Genomic DNA, 16,187 nt, shown 5'->3' with positions numbered 1-16,187 from the left:
ATACTAACAATAAAAATAAGCAAAGCCGAATAAAGTCATGAGAATTAACTGACGACACTAGAGTACATCGTAAAAATAAACTACACTGTTTCCGACTAGTTGATCGGCTCTCAATACCTTGAGCTGATTCACCCGTAATAAAGATCCACATCTTCTGCACACTACAGTAATTTCACATTAAGCTTATTAAAATCAACCCAGTGTTTGCTTGGCAACTAAATAGCTCTCCAATGCATTAAAAAAATTAGCATGTATTTTCATTAGCTGTAGCCTACAGTACTTTAACTCACACTTTGAAATGGAGTAAAATCTGTATCTTTGTCGTGGTTGCAGACAACAGATTCCGCTTCTGACAATGAAATGACAATGCGTGAAAGCTGATGTGAATTAAGGATCTGTGCGGTGGTGTTCACAACAGTGGCATATTGTGCTTTTATGAAGTAGCACGCAAGATGACTGTAGATGTGACTTTTAGTGTAGTGTTGTCAAATATAAAATGACTTAAATGCCAAAAATGATATAAAACCCATGATTTACTCACCCCCAAGCTGTCCGAGTTGCATATGTCCATCGTTTTTCAGACAAACACATTTTCGGATATTTTAGAAAATGTTTTAGATCTTTCAGTTAATTAAATGCGAAGTTACGGGGTCCACGTCCTTCAAGTCCAAAAAAAGTGCGTCCATCCTTCACAAAATAAATCCAAACGGCTCAGGATGATAAACAAATGTCTTCTGAGCGTAATCCGCGCCGTGTTGTTGTAGAAATATCAATATTTAAAACTTTATAAACAAAAATAAATACCTTCCGGTAACGCAGCCATCTTAGTCGCGTCCGCATTCAAGATCAGAGCTTTACCCAACTTACAGAGGTTACACTGCTGCTGCTCTGTGCCCGCGCCCTCCGAATTTGTCATACGTCACTAAGAAAAGTGCGTACACTACACTGATACTCTCTCCTGAATACAGAGGAGTCTAAGATGGCGGCACTAACGGAAGGTAGTTATTTTCGTTAACAAAGTTTTAAATGTGGATATTTCAACAACACCATGGCGCGTATTACCCTCAGAAGACATTTGTTTATCATCATGGAGCCGTTTGGATTTCTTTTGTGAAGGATGGACGCACTTGTTTGGACTTGAAGGTCCTGGACCCCGTAACTTCACATTTAATTAACTGAAAGATCTAAATAAAATTCTAAAATATCCGAAAATGTGTTTGTCTGAAAAACGATGGACATATGCAACTCGGACAGCTTGGGGGTGAGTAAACAGAGATGTATAAAGTACTAGCGACCCAGACTTGCGTAAAAGTACAAGTGCTCTATCAAAAAAGTGACTTGAGTAGAAGTTGAAGTGCTCTTTAAGCACAGCACTTAAGTGGAAGTACTGAAGTATTAAACATGTTTTGTACTTAAGTATTGCAAGTAGTATATTTTAAAATATACTACTCAAGTACTGAAAGTAAAAGTACAAGTATTGTGTAATGTAGTTATTAAAGAAAACAGTCAAAAGTTTGAATATAATATTGTTTATATTATTTCAAATGTTTAAGCTAAAGGACACTCACAATTGCTTTGGCTGTAGCAGGAGTACAAGGACATGAATGTTCAGATAATTCAGATTAATTTAACTGATATGGCGATAGAGAATTCAGAATTAATTAAATATTAGTCGATAAAATGGTAATAGGTAAAGGTACAAGGTGTTTCATTGAATTTAGGTTTCCTTCTTTCGCGCACACTCGCCCTTTCTTGCGCATTTTCTCTCTCTCTCTGTCTTTCTCGCGCACTTTGGTTCTCTCTTCGCTTCACATTTGTCCACAACCCCGGCTCATATTTGTGAGTGAGAGGGAGGGAGGGGTCGCCCTTAGCTATCTCCAATATTGGTTCAGACCACCATGTAACCATGATTCGTAACATTTGAGAGTAACGAGTAACTATGCAGCACATAACAAATGTATTGGAGTAAAAGTATTAAAATCAAAGAAAAAATGTACTGAAGTAAAAGTGGAAGTAGGAGAAAAAAAATAATACTTCAGTAGAGTACAGATACTGTCTTTTAGTACTTAAGTACAGTAGTGAAGTAGTTCTACTTCGTTACTATACATCTCTGTGAGTAAATCATGGGTTTAATATCATTTTTGGCCGAACTATCCCTTTAAGAGGTGAGGGACATGGCAAAATCCAGTGGTGGCCGACTATGTGTTCGAGGTTTAATGTGTCTGGCTTGTCATGTCAAATATATGTTTGGTGCATCATGGGAACCTATTGCATCACGCTTCAAAATATGTGCCTGCTACATGCACGTCCAAAGGGTTCATGATGAAAGAGACGCTTATGTCTCGCAAGACACTCATTTAACACTAAACTCTGATTACACATGAGATTAAGCAAGTATCCTGCAAACGTGAGGGTCTCTTTTATAGTACTTTTTTTGCTTGAACTATAGTAAAACCATGGTTAATTTTCATAAGGGCATTCTTGATCCCAGACATGGCAAATTCACATTAAATTCACGTTTCCTAATTTTGGATCCACAACATGTGATGTGATAATTCATAGAAATACATTTTGATGCCGTCATGTAACTGTCCTGAAAGAATAATCTGGAGGCAGAGGTCAAAGCACCCAAAAAATTTATTTGCATATTTCTTTTTGTATTTCTTCATTTATTTTTGTTTTTATACTCTTCTTCATTTATTTATTTTTCCATTTGTTTGGGATTCCATAGTCCACATGTGACCCTGGATTACTTTTACCTTACCCTCATGCTCTCTGAGATTAAATGTTTGATCTTTAATTGGTTAAGTTTTATGGAAAATAACTGACCAAATATTCAGATATTCTTGGTCTTCAAGATTAAGAAATACACATTTGTTTATTTATAACAAATTTAATGTGAAAAATATATAGTAATATATAATTCATAAATAACGCTTGAAACTATTTAAGGTTAACCTCGGCTAACATTAAAATGTAAAAATATCCTTTTAAACATGCATAAATGTTTTAAGTTGCGTTTTGGCTGTACTTTTTGTATTTAAGTGCTTTCTTGCCATTGGACTTGTTTAAAAAGCAGAAAATTCTAAAATTCTCAACAAAGAGGCTTAAAATAATAACCCTTTCAGGTCTGTAGTAACAGATGGTACCACTCACTACACCATGCAGCTGACTAAGGCTATTTTAAACAATAGGTATACAAATTCTTTAGGGGTCCATATTGTATAAATACAGCAGCAGAGTGTCATTGCAATGGCAAGTTCGAAAACTACAACCGCAACCATGCACGGAAAGGTAAGCAGAGAACAGGAATTCAGCAATGCAACTGCATAGACAACTGAAAATTGTTTAATGTTGTACTGCAGTTATTCAGATACTACTCTGTTTCATTTTTTTAAGGTCATCTTCTACGAGGACAGAAACTTTCAGGGTCGCTCTTATGAGTGTATGAGCGACTGTGCTGACATGTCCTCCTATCTGAGCCGCTGTCACTCATGTAGAGTAGAGAGCGGATGCTTCATGATGTACGACCGTCCCAACTACATGGGAAGTCAGTATTTCTTTAAGAGGGGCGAGTACGCCGATTACATGCCTATGTTCGGAATGAATGACTGCATCAGATCCTGCCGCATGATCCCCATGGTGAGTTCTTAGATACATGAAGTATCTGAGTTAGATCTGGGTAAACTATTTAAAAACAAACTAAATCAAAATTGTAGAATTAATGTTGTAATGCAGGATTTTAATAGTTAGCAAATTGGTTACATTTAATTAACTACTGTACTTTCCCCTACAGTACAGAGGATCCTACAGAATGAGGATCTATGAGAGGGAGAACTTCATGGGTCAGATGCACGAGATGATGGATGACTGTGACAACATCATGGACCGCTACCGCATGTCTCAATGTCAGTCCTGTCATGTGATGGACGGTCACTGGCTCATGTATGAGCAGCCTCACTACAGAGGCAGGATGTGGTACCTCAGGCCTGGAGAGTACAGGAACTTCAGCAATATGGGTGGCATGAGATTCATGAGCATGAGGCGTATCATGGATTCCTGGTATTAGCATTCTAAAGTTTCAATAAAATAATTTCCTACAAATGTAATCATTGTGTTGTTGTAACTTCTTTAATACAACCAGCATTTAAAAGATTAGTTCACCGAAAAATGTAAAATTACACAATAATATATCTTTTGCAGAGAGCAACTCCATCTTTGCTAAATTTGAGTAATCCTAAACAATGTTATGATACAATACCTGCTGATTAAACTAAGCAGGCAAGGCAAGGCCTACTTTAGTATGGATAAATGAATGAGGTTATTTTAAAGGATCTTTTGATCTATGTTGGTATATTACCACTACTGTATCAGATAAACAATTTTTTACCTATACACATTTGCATGTTCTCACCTTATGAGGATAATTCAAAGATAATACCAAAGCAGTGAATATAAATTAAATCATGGGCATGAATTACCCTAAAATATTTTATTGTTGGTATTGTATTGTATTTGAATGTTTGATTTTGTTTTTTGGTATTTGTCGTAAAATGAAAACTATTATTTAAAAAAGACCATAACACAGTCTTGCATAATATTGCAGTACGCTGTGCATAATCAACAACGGTTTTATGGGTTATTTAATTACCTCAAATTGGTCAGCAGTAATGCAAAAATTACTACAATACTCTATGCATTATGTTGGAGTAAAAACTATCATATTATGCTTTGGAATATGTATATTTCCCAAAGAAAAACACTGAAGTACAGATACCTGAATATGTACTTACTGTCAATAAATATCCTTCAATACTGCCCACATTAGCCTACTATTCAGACCATAAACAACAAACATTATGATAAAATGGTTTCCCAAACTTTGTAACCAAACCATAACAAACTATTCAGGGATTAAAGCAAAAAAAAATCATCTGACTGAAAATTTTTTAGGCAATCACTTTTGTGTCGTGGTCACATAGTGCCTCAAGATTCGAACACCATGTGGTCCAATACCCCTTACTAGTTCAAAACTAGGACATATAACCAATATTTTTCATAATGGGCCAAAAAAAGACAAAACGTCTGCACAAGTTGTCAGTGCAAGCATTTATTTCCACAATGCTTTCAAACAATGTTTGAACAATAAACACAATGGTTTAACAGAAAAAAAATAAGTTACTAAATAAGTTAAAACACTTAAACACAAGAAGACAAAATGAAAAGGCCTACTTCTTTGGCCTTTTAGTGGTAAATCCAAAGTCATCTAACTTTAGGACACCTGATGCCCGTTTCTGAGGGGTTTTTTTTGACCCAGGAGGAGGGGATGAAAATGGGGGTTTTCCTGCAGGTGTGGCTTTAGATGAGCAAGAGGAGGAGGAGGGAGTTCCACCATGAGTTCCTTTTGAGGAGAGGGGTTTTCCTGCAGGGGTAGATGAGGAGGAAGAGGAGGAGGTTCCAGCAGGAGTGCCTTTTGATGGAGGGTTTTTTTCCAAAGGGGAAGATGAGGAGGAGGAGGAGAGAGTACCCTTTAATTTTTCTCCAGGGGAAGCTTTTCCAGATGTGGAAGGTGGGAGATGGCCTGCAGGGGAAGCTTTTCCAGATGTGGATGGTGAGGGATGGCCAGTAGGAGCATCTTTTCTGGATGTGGAAGTTGGGAGATGGCCTGCAGGGCAAGCTTTTCTGGATGTGGAAGGTAGGAGATGGCCTGCAGGGGAAGCTTTTCCAGATGTGGAAGGTGGGAGATGGCCAGTAGGAGCATCTTTTCCAGATGTGGAAGGTGGGAGATGGCCTGCAGGGGAAGCTTTTCCTGATGTGGATTTTGAGGGATGGCCAGTAGGAGCATCTTTTCTGGATGTGGAAAGTGGGAGATGGCCTGCAGAGCAAGCTTTTCTGGATGTGGAAGGTAGGTAATGGCCTGCAGGGGAAGCTTTTCCAGATGTGGAAGGTGGGAGATGGCCAGTAGGAGCATCTTTTCCAGATGTGGAAGGTGGGAGATGGCCTGCAGAGCAAGCTTTTCTGGATGTGGAAGGTAGGTGATGGCCTGCAGGGGAAGCTTTTCCAGATGTGGAAGGTGGGAGATGGCCAGTAGGAGCATCTTTTCCAGATGTGGAAGGTGGGAGATGGCCTACAGGGGTAACTTTTCTGGTTATGGAGGTAGAAGGGTGGGAAGATTTGGTTGCTGATAAAGTGGTGGAGGCTTTTTTCACCTTCTTCACCTTCACTGCTGAGAGTACCTTTAAAGCTTCTCTGATTTTCCGATCCTTCTCTGCATTAATTTTCTCTTTCTTCTTCTCAAGGTGGCATTTGTACCGCTCAAATGATGAGAGACATGAACTTCTCAAAGCAGCACTAATCCTCATGGTACAGGCTGTTTGTTCTGCTGCCTTCAAGTGTGTTTTGATGACAGCAAAGCCTTCATAGGTCTCAATGTTTAATCTGACCCTATCCTTCTCAATGATGTCATCCATGATGTTGAATGAACCTTCAACAAGAGGCCCAGTAAACAAAGAGAGCAGTGCCCTCACCAATTTGCCCAAGATAGGAAATCTGATTGAGCCATCTGGTGTCTTCATTAAAAATATTTTACTCCACCAGTCAGCATCAATACGTGCAGCATTGTCATCAAACCCTTTGCCCTTTTCCTCTAAATCCAGGTCAGTCTGGTAGGCCCTCACCTCTTCATCCAGCTGGCCCAGTTCATCAGTGGTGATGACATTTGGCAGAGCCTTGGCTAAAGTGCTAAATGCAGTAAGTATGTGTTGGTCCTGGATTAATGAAGGTGATAGTGCAGACAAGGAGGAAATTATGATGTTGCTCAAAGGGAGGTTTTTTTGCAAGAATGCAGCTGCCTTGGTGTAGCCTTCTCTTAGGGAGGTGTACAACTCCTGCACCCAAGGTTTCTTCTCCACCCTGGCCTTGTTGACTGCAAAATGGCTGAATTTACCAACCGACAACAATTTGTTTGGATACTGTAGGTCTTGGTTCTGGATATCCAGTTTCAACAAGCCCTTCACATCCAAGGGGATCGCATCGGGCTTCATGAACTTGGAGAGGATGTCTCTCACCAGCAGCACCATCTCAACATGCAGAACATGAACCATAGGCTTATCATGTTGCAGTCTCTTGAGAAAGACCTGAAAGGATGGGAGTATACCTGCAATTCATAATTAAAAAAAATATTTTTAAAAATTCTAGAATCTTCAATGCACATACATTGCAACTTACCACTGAAAATATTTCAAAACCATTTCAATTCAGAAAGAATGTGGTTCCTGTGATAATTAACTGTTATTTTCCTCAAGTTCCTTAATTTGAATATATATACTAAAGGATTATTAGGAACACCTGTTCAATATCTAATTAATGCAACGGTGTAATGGTGTGGGGGATGTTTTCTTGGCACACTTTAGGCCCCTTAGTGTCAATTAGGCATCGTTTAAATGCCACGGCCTACCTGAGCATTGTTTCTGACCATGTCCATCCTTTATGACCACCATGCACCCATCCTCTGATGGCTACTTTTAGCAGGATAATGCACCATGTCACAAAGCTCAAATCATTTTAAATTGGTTTCTTGAACATGACAATGAGTTCACTGTACTAAAATGTCCCTCCCAGTCACCGGATCTCAACCCAATAGAGCATCTTTGGGATGTGGTGGAACGGGAGTTTCGTGCCCGGGATGTGCATTTCATAAATCTCCATGAACTGCAAGATGCTATCCTATCAATATGGGCCAACATTTCTAAAGAATGCTTTCAGCACCTTGTTGAATTAATGCCACGTAGAATTAAGGCAGTTTTGAGGGTGAAAGGGGGTCAAACACAGTAGTAGTATGGTGTTCCTAATAATCCTTTAGGTGAGTGAGTGTGTATATATAAAATCTTATTTATTTATTTACCATACCTCTGTACAAGTCGATCATGGCTGTGAGCTTATTGAACTCCGTAAAAAGTACACAGATTCTTGTCTTCCTGTCACTATTTGCGTCAGTTAAGCCCTTTGCTGATTTTGCAAGTTGTTGATGTAGCACATCTATCCTAGCCTTTTCATCAGATGTCACCCCATGCCTTTGCAGAACCTGGTTGAGCAGCCATCTGTAAAAAAATTTAATAAATAAATAAAAACACAGGACATACATGATATTAAGAAGAGTAAAGAAAAGTATTGTATTTGAGACTTTACATTTAATAGAGAAAATATTGAAAGGAAAGACTACAGTACTGCCATCTCACCTGTATTTGCGCTGATCATGGGGTGAAAGGAAGCTGAAATAGTGTGCAATCAGTGGATCTACTAGCTCCCTTACCCTGTTGCACACTTCCAGCATCTGAAGGAACCTGCTGCTGATGGGGCGGATCAGACTCTTGCTCTTCATGTGTAATAGTGATTGAAACTCTGCAAACAATTCCTTCTGCTTGGGGAACTTTTCAATGTCATAGTAGACATCTGTGCAGAAATCATCCACAAAATTCTTGAAAGGATTCAAAAGGGCCTTGGCAGCATTTGACACCATATGCACCGTGTCTCCACTGATGTCAAGGAGGTATTCATTTTTTTGTCTGATCTGGGTCTCCACTCCAGATCGCTTCCCTCTCATAACGCTGCAGTTATCCATCAAAACAGACACGACCTGATCCCAGTTTAAATTGTAGGAGTGAAGGATTTCTGCCATTGCATTTGTAAGAGTTGAGGCATCTGCAATGTTCACTCTCCTTGAGCCAAAATGATGGGTCACAACTTTCCCCATATCCTCATCAAAAAAGCGTACAAGTACATTTAAAATCCTGTCCATATTCATATCAGTTGCCTCATCCGCATTCAAAGAGAACATCTTTGTTTTCAGTTTTATGGACAACTCTGTTTTGCAATGAGCTGCAATTCCATGTGTGCACAAATAGGAGGCGCGTGCATTGGACAATGACAACCTGGAGAGAGCGCTCTGGTCTTCTGCAACTGATCGAATCAGATTGACAAGGGGCTGCGATAAGGTCAGGGACAGGTCATGCTCTGCTATGAAAGAGCAAATGCGTACTTTCTGTGCACAGACACGGTCAGCCATAGAGGGACTTACTTCTGTTGTGGTGATTGTTGCACCAGGCAAAGAGGATGTGTGCCGAAGAGCTCTAACATTAGCCTTATGACTAGCTTCCGACTGATGGCGTGAAAGGACTTTCTTGCCATTGCTCCCATAAACGATTGTTTTATGGCAAACCACACAAAAGCAAACGCCTGGCATTTTCATTTTTTTGCACCAAGAACTAAATGGCTTGCCATCATCACCTATTTCGCATAGCCAAGCCCATCTCCACTTATTTTTTACCGTTTTATCAATTTCCGAGACATCAGTGCCTTCCTTCAGTAGAAGTGCGGCCATGCTGCAAAATGACGTGCTCCGATAGGTAGCGCTGTCGCGTAACCGCAATCATGTTCAAGCAATCTCAACATTCGCGCTTTTCATGTTAAATTCATGAAGCTATGCCCTTCTTGTTTTACACATCATACATGTATAATAAAACTCCAAATAAATTGAGAGTAATTTTTTGTCGTAAATTGTTCTATTCATAATGTAATAGCTATTCGTATTTTGTTAAATCATACAGTGAATGTGTGAAAATTCTGAGCATGCAAAGTTAAACTGAGATGACAGAATTGATGTCGCCTGCCGCTAAATGCAGTTTTAAATTTTAAAAATACTTTAATTGATCAACACAAATAAAAATACCATAATAGAACTGTTCAGCAACATTAAAACCGCTTTAAATATTAAATCGCTTTTTTCTTTGTGTATCCACCACAGCACAAATGACAGAGATGCAGCCAATTAACTGATTGAACCCTGAACTTTCACCTAGGCATTTAGATATACAAAGTTTTTAATCAACAATATCTGCGTGAAACATTATAATGATCATCTGCCGACTCGACTGTTTAAGCACATCCGGAGAGTCTGCTTTATTAACGGCTTTTCGGTCGCTCCGCTTGAGCTAAACATTTTCGTTCTTTACTTGCATTTCTACATATTTTTGACCAAGGAACACACGGGATATAATGTAAGTTGTTATAGCATTTAAGATTGTTTTGAAATGATGACAAAATCTAAATGACTAAAACATATCTCTCCAATTTAATGTAGCCTAAATAATGATTTATTCTTTTTTCACACTTTATAGATAAACGTTTATTTATCTACTTATATATTATTGAAAATATATTAATATACATTGCATTTTGTAAGCATTAGTTTTGTACATTTACAAATACTGGCTAAATCCCTTGGCATTCCTGAAAAAGCCTAAAAAAAAGCCTAAAAATGACACAAATCGTATCTGCTGTATTTATTCTATCTTAAAATGGTTTACATCATTCGAATCACGTGAATTTCAGCTTTCCAAAGATATGTGACATGTTTAGCTTTCTGTTTTTAAGTTGCTGTAGCCTATTTGATGAAGTTTTCTGTCAAATAATGCAGGTCCCTCCCGTAAACGGGAATTTTAAGGACAGACAGACTCGGAAATTTGCCAAGCCTAAACGATGTTCTTAAAAAAAAAAGACGCGCACGGTCTACCTGAACCCGCAGTTCATCTAATAGCCTATTAATTTTATTTTAATATTTTTATTAGATAAAAGCCGCGCAAAAATCACTGCAAAGGAAATTCCTTCACCACAACAGCCCTATTATATTAGGCTATAATTATCATCATCATCAAGTTACTGCACGTTCATCTATGCGTCTGCCAAACCCATTTGGAGATCTCGTCTTTGTTTTAGACTGCATTTGTGTTCCAACGTAATTTAACTTAATATAACTTATTTAGACAAACTACCGTTGGAGACTGATTGGGCATTGAACACTGATGTATAATTTTCTGCTTTGAATTTTTTGCGTGTTTATCATGTATCGGGAAATGTAATTACGCAACCTCCGTTCAAATTCTCCGAACTTCTAAAACCTCTGTTCTTTTTTTCCATTACTTCTCTACACCGTAACCTACCTAACCCTAACGAAGAGAGAATTTTGAGACGTCTGTTGATTTGGATTTTTTTTATTCTTTCTTTCTTTCTGCCAACGTTGAGTGATAAATCGCAGCCTTCATGCTCAAAGCGAAGCAGCCTGTCTCCGATAAATCTGGTCTGTTTAGGGATTTCCATATAGCCTAATTATTATTTCATCAGTTGGCCTATTCTTTGAACTTTATCATAGCCTATGAGTCTATGAGCAGGCTATTTCATCAGTAAGCCCATTGTTTTTTTAATGGAAACTTTGAGTCGAGCTATGCCATTATTGCCATTTTTTAATAGGTAGACTTTAGCCTGTTATTATAAAACACACAATGCTCTGGTCCTCATTCAAGTAATTTTTTTTGCCACGACTCAACTTAATCCAAAACACTAATGGTCAGACACACACCAAGCATAACGCATGCACGGTTATTAACCCCCCCATTATTAACCTTTTGAGACTCGAGTTGACGGAAATCCGTCACAGGACGGAAAACTTTAATCCATGACTATTTTGTAGGCCTACTACTACAGCATACACAGACGTTGCTTGATGGCCATTCAAGAGAAAAGCAATTTACCTTTATGTGCGTTTTAGCACAGCAGTTCCAGTATGCAATTTGGCGCGAATCTTGCCTCCCGTACGTGATTAATCGCTCTTGCAGGTAGCAACTTTGATGTCATCCATCTGCCTGTCCATCTGTACCGCACTGCATGAAGTAGGGGAGAACCGGGGGAAACGCTGGACGAAAGTAACAAAGCGATTTTCTCAAACCACTGACTACATTTGCATTCCAAACAATGACAGCACCTTAGCACGCAACCCTTGACAGATGACAAATATCGCGTTATCGTTTCGCGCGTGTATGTCTGGAAAGCTGCTTTCGAACATGGTAAAACATTCCTAAACGGTAACATTTTCTTATAACTTGTTGTGTTGTTTCACACATCCTGAAGATTGCCTTCTGAGAGTTTTTCAGAATAAAAGTTAATCGGTTTTAAATGTCATGAGTTCCTGTCAGGATGAAAGTAACACTTTTGCCCCGCTGCTAATACCGTAGTACGACCACAGCAAAATTTATCTCTGTCTAAAACATTATCTTTTAAAATTATGTTTTTTTCTGAAAAATTGTACTTTCGCCCTTGCTCTCTCCTAATTATGAACTTAATTATTTCTGTGGTTACTATTGCACTTGAATACATTGAATGATCTAAGTATAAACATTAAAATTGTTCATGTTAATTTGTTTTTTATTTTGTTCCTGTTTTAATTTTCTGTTTATTACTAATTTATGTTTATTTTCCATTTATACAGTATATTAATTGTTATGTTCGAGGTCTGCCTGCCTTGTTGTCAATAATATAGTTCTTACAGAATAATGTTTTGTCACAATAATTTTTGACAATCAATACAAAAAAAACATCTGTGTAGTTTTATGGCGTGTATAGTAAAGTTTGTTTGTCCCTGTTTGTCATAATAATTTAGTTTGTTGATAATACAGACAGCAAAGTCAACATATTTGTCATATTTATTTACTTACTGTATTTATAATATGTAATAAATTTATAAAATGTATTAAAACTATCAGTCATATATATTTTATTTAATTATTTTAACATTCAAAAAGTGTCTGTCAACAACTATAGACAGAGGTGTATAAACATTTATTATCGACAATGTCATTTTTGTTGGATTTACTGTCAGTCAGGGTTGGCAAATTTGCGTTTTTTTTTCCACTGAATTATGACTTATGTCATATTTTTGCATGAATAAAAATAAAACAACTTTTATACTTATTGTGTGTTTATATTTCTATTGTGCTTATACAGTTAATTTGTTAATTATTGATTTAATATCCATTTTGCAACTGGTAATAGCACAGAGGACCTTTTAGAATAAGAATTGAGAGCAATAACTGGTATGGTGCATGAGCTCCAAAGGATGACTGTGACTCTTTTATGGATCATTTACAGTAAGTCATGTGATGGACGGTCCTGGCTCATATATGAGCAGCCCCGCTACAGAGGCAGGATGTGGTATTTTATTAGTATGTTCTTCACTTTGCAAATGGCAGTGTTATTCAAAAGTCTAACACCTAAAGTTTGTGCAGCATATGTAAAGAAGTGAGTACTTTCATATATTTCTCACTCACCATATTGTGAAAACATTCATTGATTTCTGACCATATTTTTCCCGTTTCAAAATCATAACAATCAAGTTCAATGATTGATATTTTTGAAGTTAGATTAGTTGTATTAGTGGTAACATGATCACTATTTTATTATATCTATTAAATATCAGGCTAATCTAATGATATGCTTGAATCATCTGATTCAAATGTCCATTGTTGCTTGAGCGGACCATTCTTTCAAATGAAGAAAGAAAAAAGCTGACATCTGAAGTTAATTGATGTGACTGACAATGTCTGTTTTCCTAAAGTATATAAAAGGGTTCTAGCACTTGATGTTGAACTGGGACAACACTGATTTAACACAATGGGAAAGGTGAGGCTTTTTGTGTGTGTTTAATAAACAATGTAATCTGCATAAGTAACATTGTTTGGGAAGTTGTTATTACTGTGTAAATTATGAATTTATTATATAACATCATAAAAACTCTGTTTTAGATCATCTTTTATGAAGACAAGAACTTCCAGGGTCGCTCCTATGAGTGCAGAAGTGACTGTGCTGACCTGCACTCCCATTTCAGCCGCTGTAACTCCATTCAGGTTGAGAATGGATGCTGGATGGTGTATGAGCGGCCACACTTTATGGGTTACCAGTACTTCTTGAGCAGGGGCGAGTACGCTGACTATCAACGATGGATGGGTTTCAATGATTGTGTCAGATCCTGTCGAATGATACCACAAGTGAGCACACTTCCTTTGTATTTGTTCCAAACATAAGATTGACCTCTACATATCATTCACGTGTTAAAAGAAATATGTTGAAATGGCTATATAAATAAAATTGAACTTAATGTTTTCAACCCAGCACCAGGGATCCTACAGAATGATGATCTATGAACGTCCAGACTTTGGCGGTCAGATGATGGAGTTTACTGACGACTGTCCATCCATTTATGAACGCTTCCGCTACAACGATATCCATTCATGCCATGTACAAGATGGATACTGGATCTTCTATGAACACCCCAATTACAGAGGGAGGCAGTACCTACTGAAACCTGGCGAATATAAGCGGTACAGCGATTGGGGTGCTATGACTTCAAAAGTTGGTTCTTTCAGGCGTATTACCATCTGATTCTGATGGACAGGGTAGATCTGAAATGAAATAAACAAAGGAACATTTTCTTCTCTTATCAATGACATTTACTATTAATTATGAAAATAAAGAAAACATAATGACTTCAGTTCATACTGTGAAATGAATTAACTTTTTCTGCACACGCTCCTGTTTTAGGAGCAGAAAATCTTCAAATTAATAAAATCATTATAAATAAGAGGTGTGCCATAGGTTCTAGTCAAAAATCATCGTAGCAGCAGACAACTGGAATTATGTGAAAGGATTAAGCTTGTGTGGGTTACCCTAAAATAAAAACTCTCCCATTATTTACCCTCATGCCATCCAGATAAACAGTATGTCTTCTGATCTTCAACTTAACAAAAAGTTTTTATAAAATATCCTTCACTTTATGCTTATATACTTCCCAGTATGTACATGCTCTAAAAAGCACAAACGTCTACCATAAAGACCATCATTAAAGTAATATATTTCAATGTCATGCTGATATACATTTGATCTGCTGTCAGTTTCACTAAATAGGTAAAGACAGTAGATCATATACTGTATACACTCACCTAAAGGAAGATTATTAATGCAATTATCTAATCAACCAATCAAATGGCAGTTGCTTCAATGCATTTAGGGGTGTGGTCCTGGTCAAGACAATCTCCTGAACTCCAAACTGAATGTCAGAATGGGAAAGAAAGGTGATTTAAGCAATTTTGAGCGTGGCATGATTGTTGGTGCCTGATGGGCGGGTCTGAGTATTTCACAATCTCCTCAGTTACTGGGATTTTCACACACAATAATTTCTAGGGTTGACAAAGAATGGTGTGAAAAGAGAAAAAACATCCAGTATGCGGCAGTTTTGAGGGCGAAAATGCCTTGTTGATGCTAGAGGTCAGAGGAGAATGGGCCGACTGATTCAAGCTGATAGAAGAGCAACTTTGACTGAAATAACCACTCATTACAACCGAGGTATGCAGCAAAGCATTTGTGAAGCCACAACACGCACAACCTTGAGGCGGATGGGCTACAAAAGCAGAAGATCCCACCGGGTACCACTACAAATAGGAAAACAAGGCTACAATTTGCACGAGCTCACCAAAATTGGACAGTTGAACACTGGAAAAATCTTGCCTGGTCTGATGAGTCTCGATTTCTGTTGAGACATTCAGTTGGTAGAGTCAGAATTTGGCGTAAACAGAATGAGAACATGGATCCATTATGCCTTGTCACCACTGTGCAGGCTTCTGGTGGTGGTGTAATTGTGTGGGGGGTGTTTTTCTTGGCACACTTTAGGCCCCTTAGTGCCAATTGGGCATCGTTTAAATGCCACGGCCTACCTGAGCATTGTTTCTGACCATGTCCATCTATTTATGACCAGTGTTGGGGAAAGTTACTTTTAAAAGTAATGCATTACAATATTAAGTTACTCCCCAAAAAAGTAACTAATTGCGTCACTTAGCTACTTTTCATACTTTTCAAGTAATACGTATGTTACTTTTGCATTACTTTTTGTTATACTTGGCTGAACACTTTACTAGTTTTTGGATATTTTAATGCAGTCTTACACATTGTGCAGTTAAGTTACCTCTAATAGGAGGCAAATTTGATTTTTAGTGGAGGGTGTTCAAGTGTACCCCCTGTGGATTTTTAAAACAGAAAACCTTAAAAAGCACCTATGATCCGATTCACGTTTTTACATTTCCTTTGGTGTGTAAGTGTGTATTAGTACATGTTAATGATATGCAAAAAGTACAAATCCCAAAATAAACGATGACGCGAGTTATCGTCTCCAACATAAATCTCTTTTCTTGAACTACAACAAACACACAGATTTTAAGCTACAGTTTACTTCCTGGGCCTGTTGATGTGGACTCACATTCTGTAAATGAACTCCTAGTATTGCATTGTGAGCAAATCTTTTAAACATG

General features: G+C 37.9%; 4 protein-coding genes across 4 annotated transcripts in view; 3 read left to right on the top strand and 1 right to left on the bottom strand.

The window, feature by feature from the left end:
- uchl3 (ubiquitin carboxyl-terminal esterase L3 (ubiquitin thiolesterase)) overlaps positions 1-16,187 on the top strand; it is a 129,460-nt gene that overhangs the window by 75,149 nt on the left and 38,124 nt on the right. The gene's annotated exons all lie outside the window — the stretch shown is intronic.
- On the top strand, positions 3,217-4,216 carry LOC129451632 (gamma-crystallin M2-like). Its single transcript, XM_055214939.2, has 3 exons — positions 3,217-3,294; positions 3,400-3,642; positions 3,797-4,216. Exons 1-3 carry the CDS (start codon positions 3,253-3,255, stop codon positions 4,067-4,069), a joined length of 558 nt encoding a protein of 185 aa, XP_055070914.2. The 5' UTR covers positions 3,217-3,252; the 3' UTR covers positions 4,070-4,216.
- Positions 7,781-10,469, bottom strand: LOC141350258 (uncharacterized). The gene is made up of 2 exons (XM_073855113.1): positions 8,238-10,469; positions 7,781-8,099 (listed from the first exon to the last, which is right to left on the bottom strand). Exons 1-2 carry the CDS (start codon positions 9,377-9,379, stop codon positions 7,892-7,894), a joined length of 1,350 nt encoding a protein of 449 aa, XP_073711214.1. The 5' UTR covers positions 9,380-10,469; the 3' UTR covers positions 7,781-7,891.
- Positions 13,389-14,507, top strand: crygmxl1 (crystallin, gamma MX, like 1). The gene is made up of 3 exons (XM_055214947.2): positions 13,389-13,509; positions 13,632-13,874; positions 13,999-14,507. The coding sequence occupies exons 1-3, from the start codon at positions 13,501-13,503 to the stop codon at positions 14,266-14,268; spliced, it is 522 nt and encodes a 173-aa protein (XP_055070922.1). The 5' UTR covers positions 13,389-13,500; the 3' UTR covers positions 14,269-14,507.

Source organism: Misgurnus anguillicaudatus, chromosome 17 (genome assembly GCF_027580225.2).
Source record: "Misgurnus anguillicaudatus chromosome 17, ASM2758022v2, whole genome shotgun sequence".
Lineage (NCBI taxonomy): Eukaryota > Metazoa > Chordata > Actinopteri > Cypriniformes > Cobitidae > Misgurnus > Misgurnus anguillicaudatus.
The sequence above is the reverse complement of the archived record's forward strand: the minus strand, read 5'-3'. Positions and strand labels throughout refer to the sequence as shown.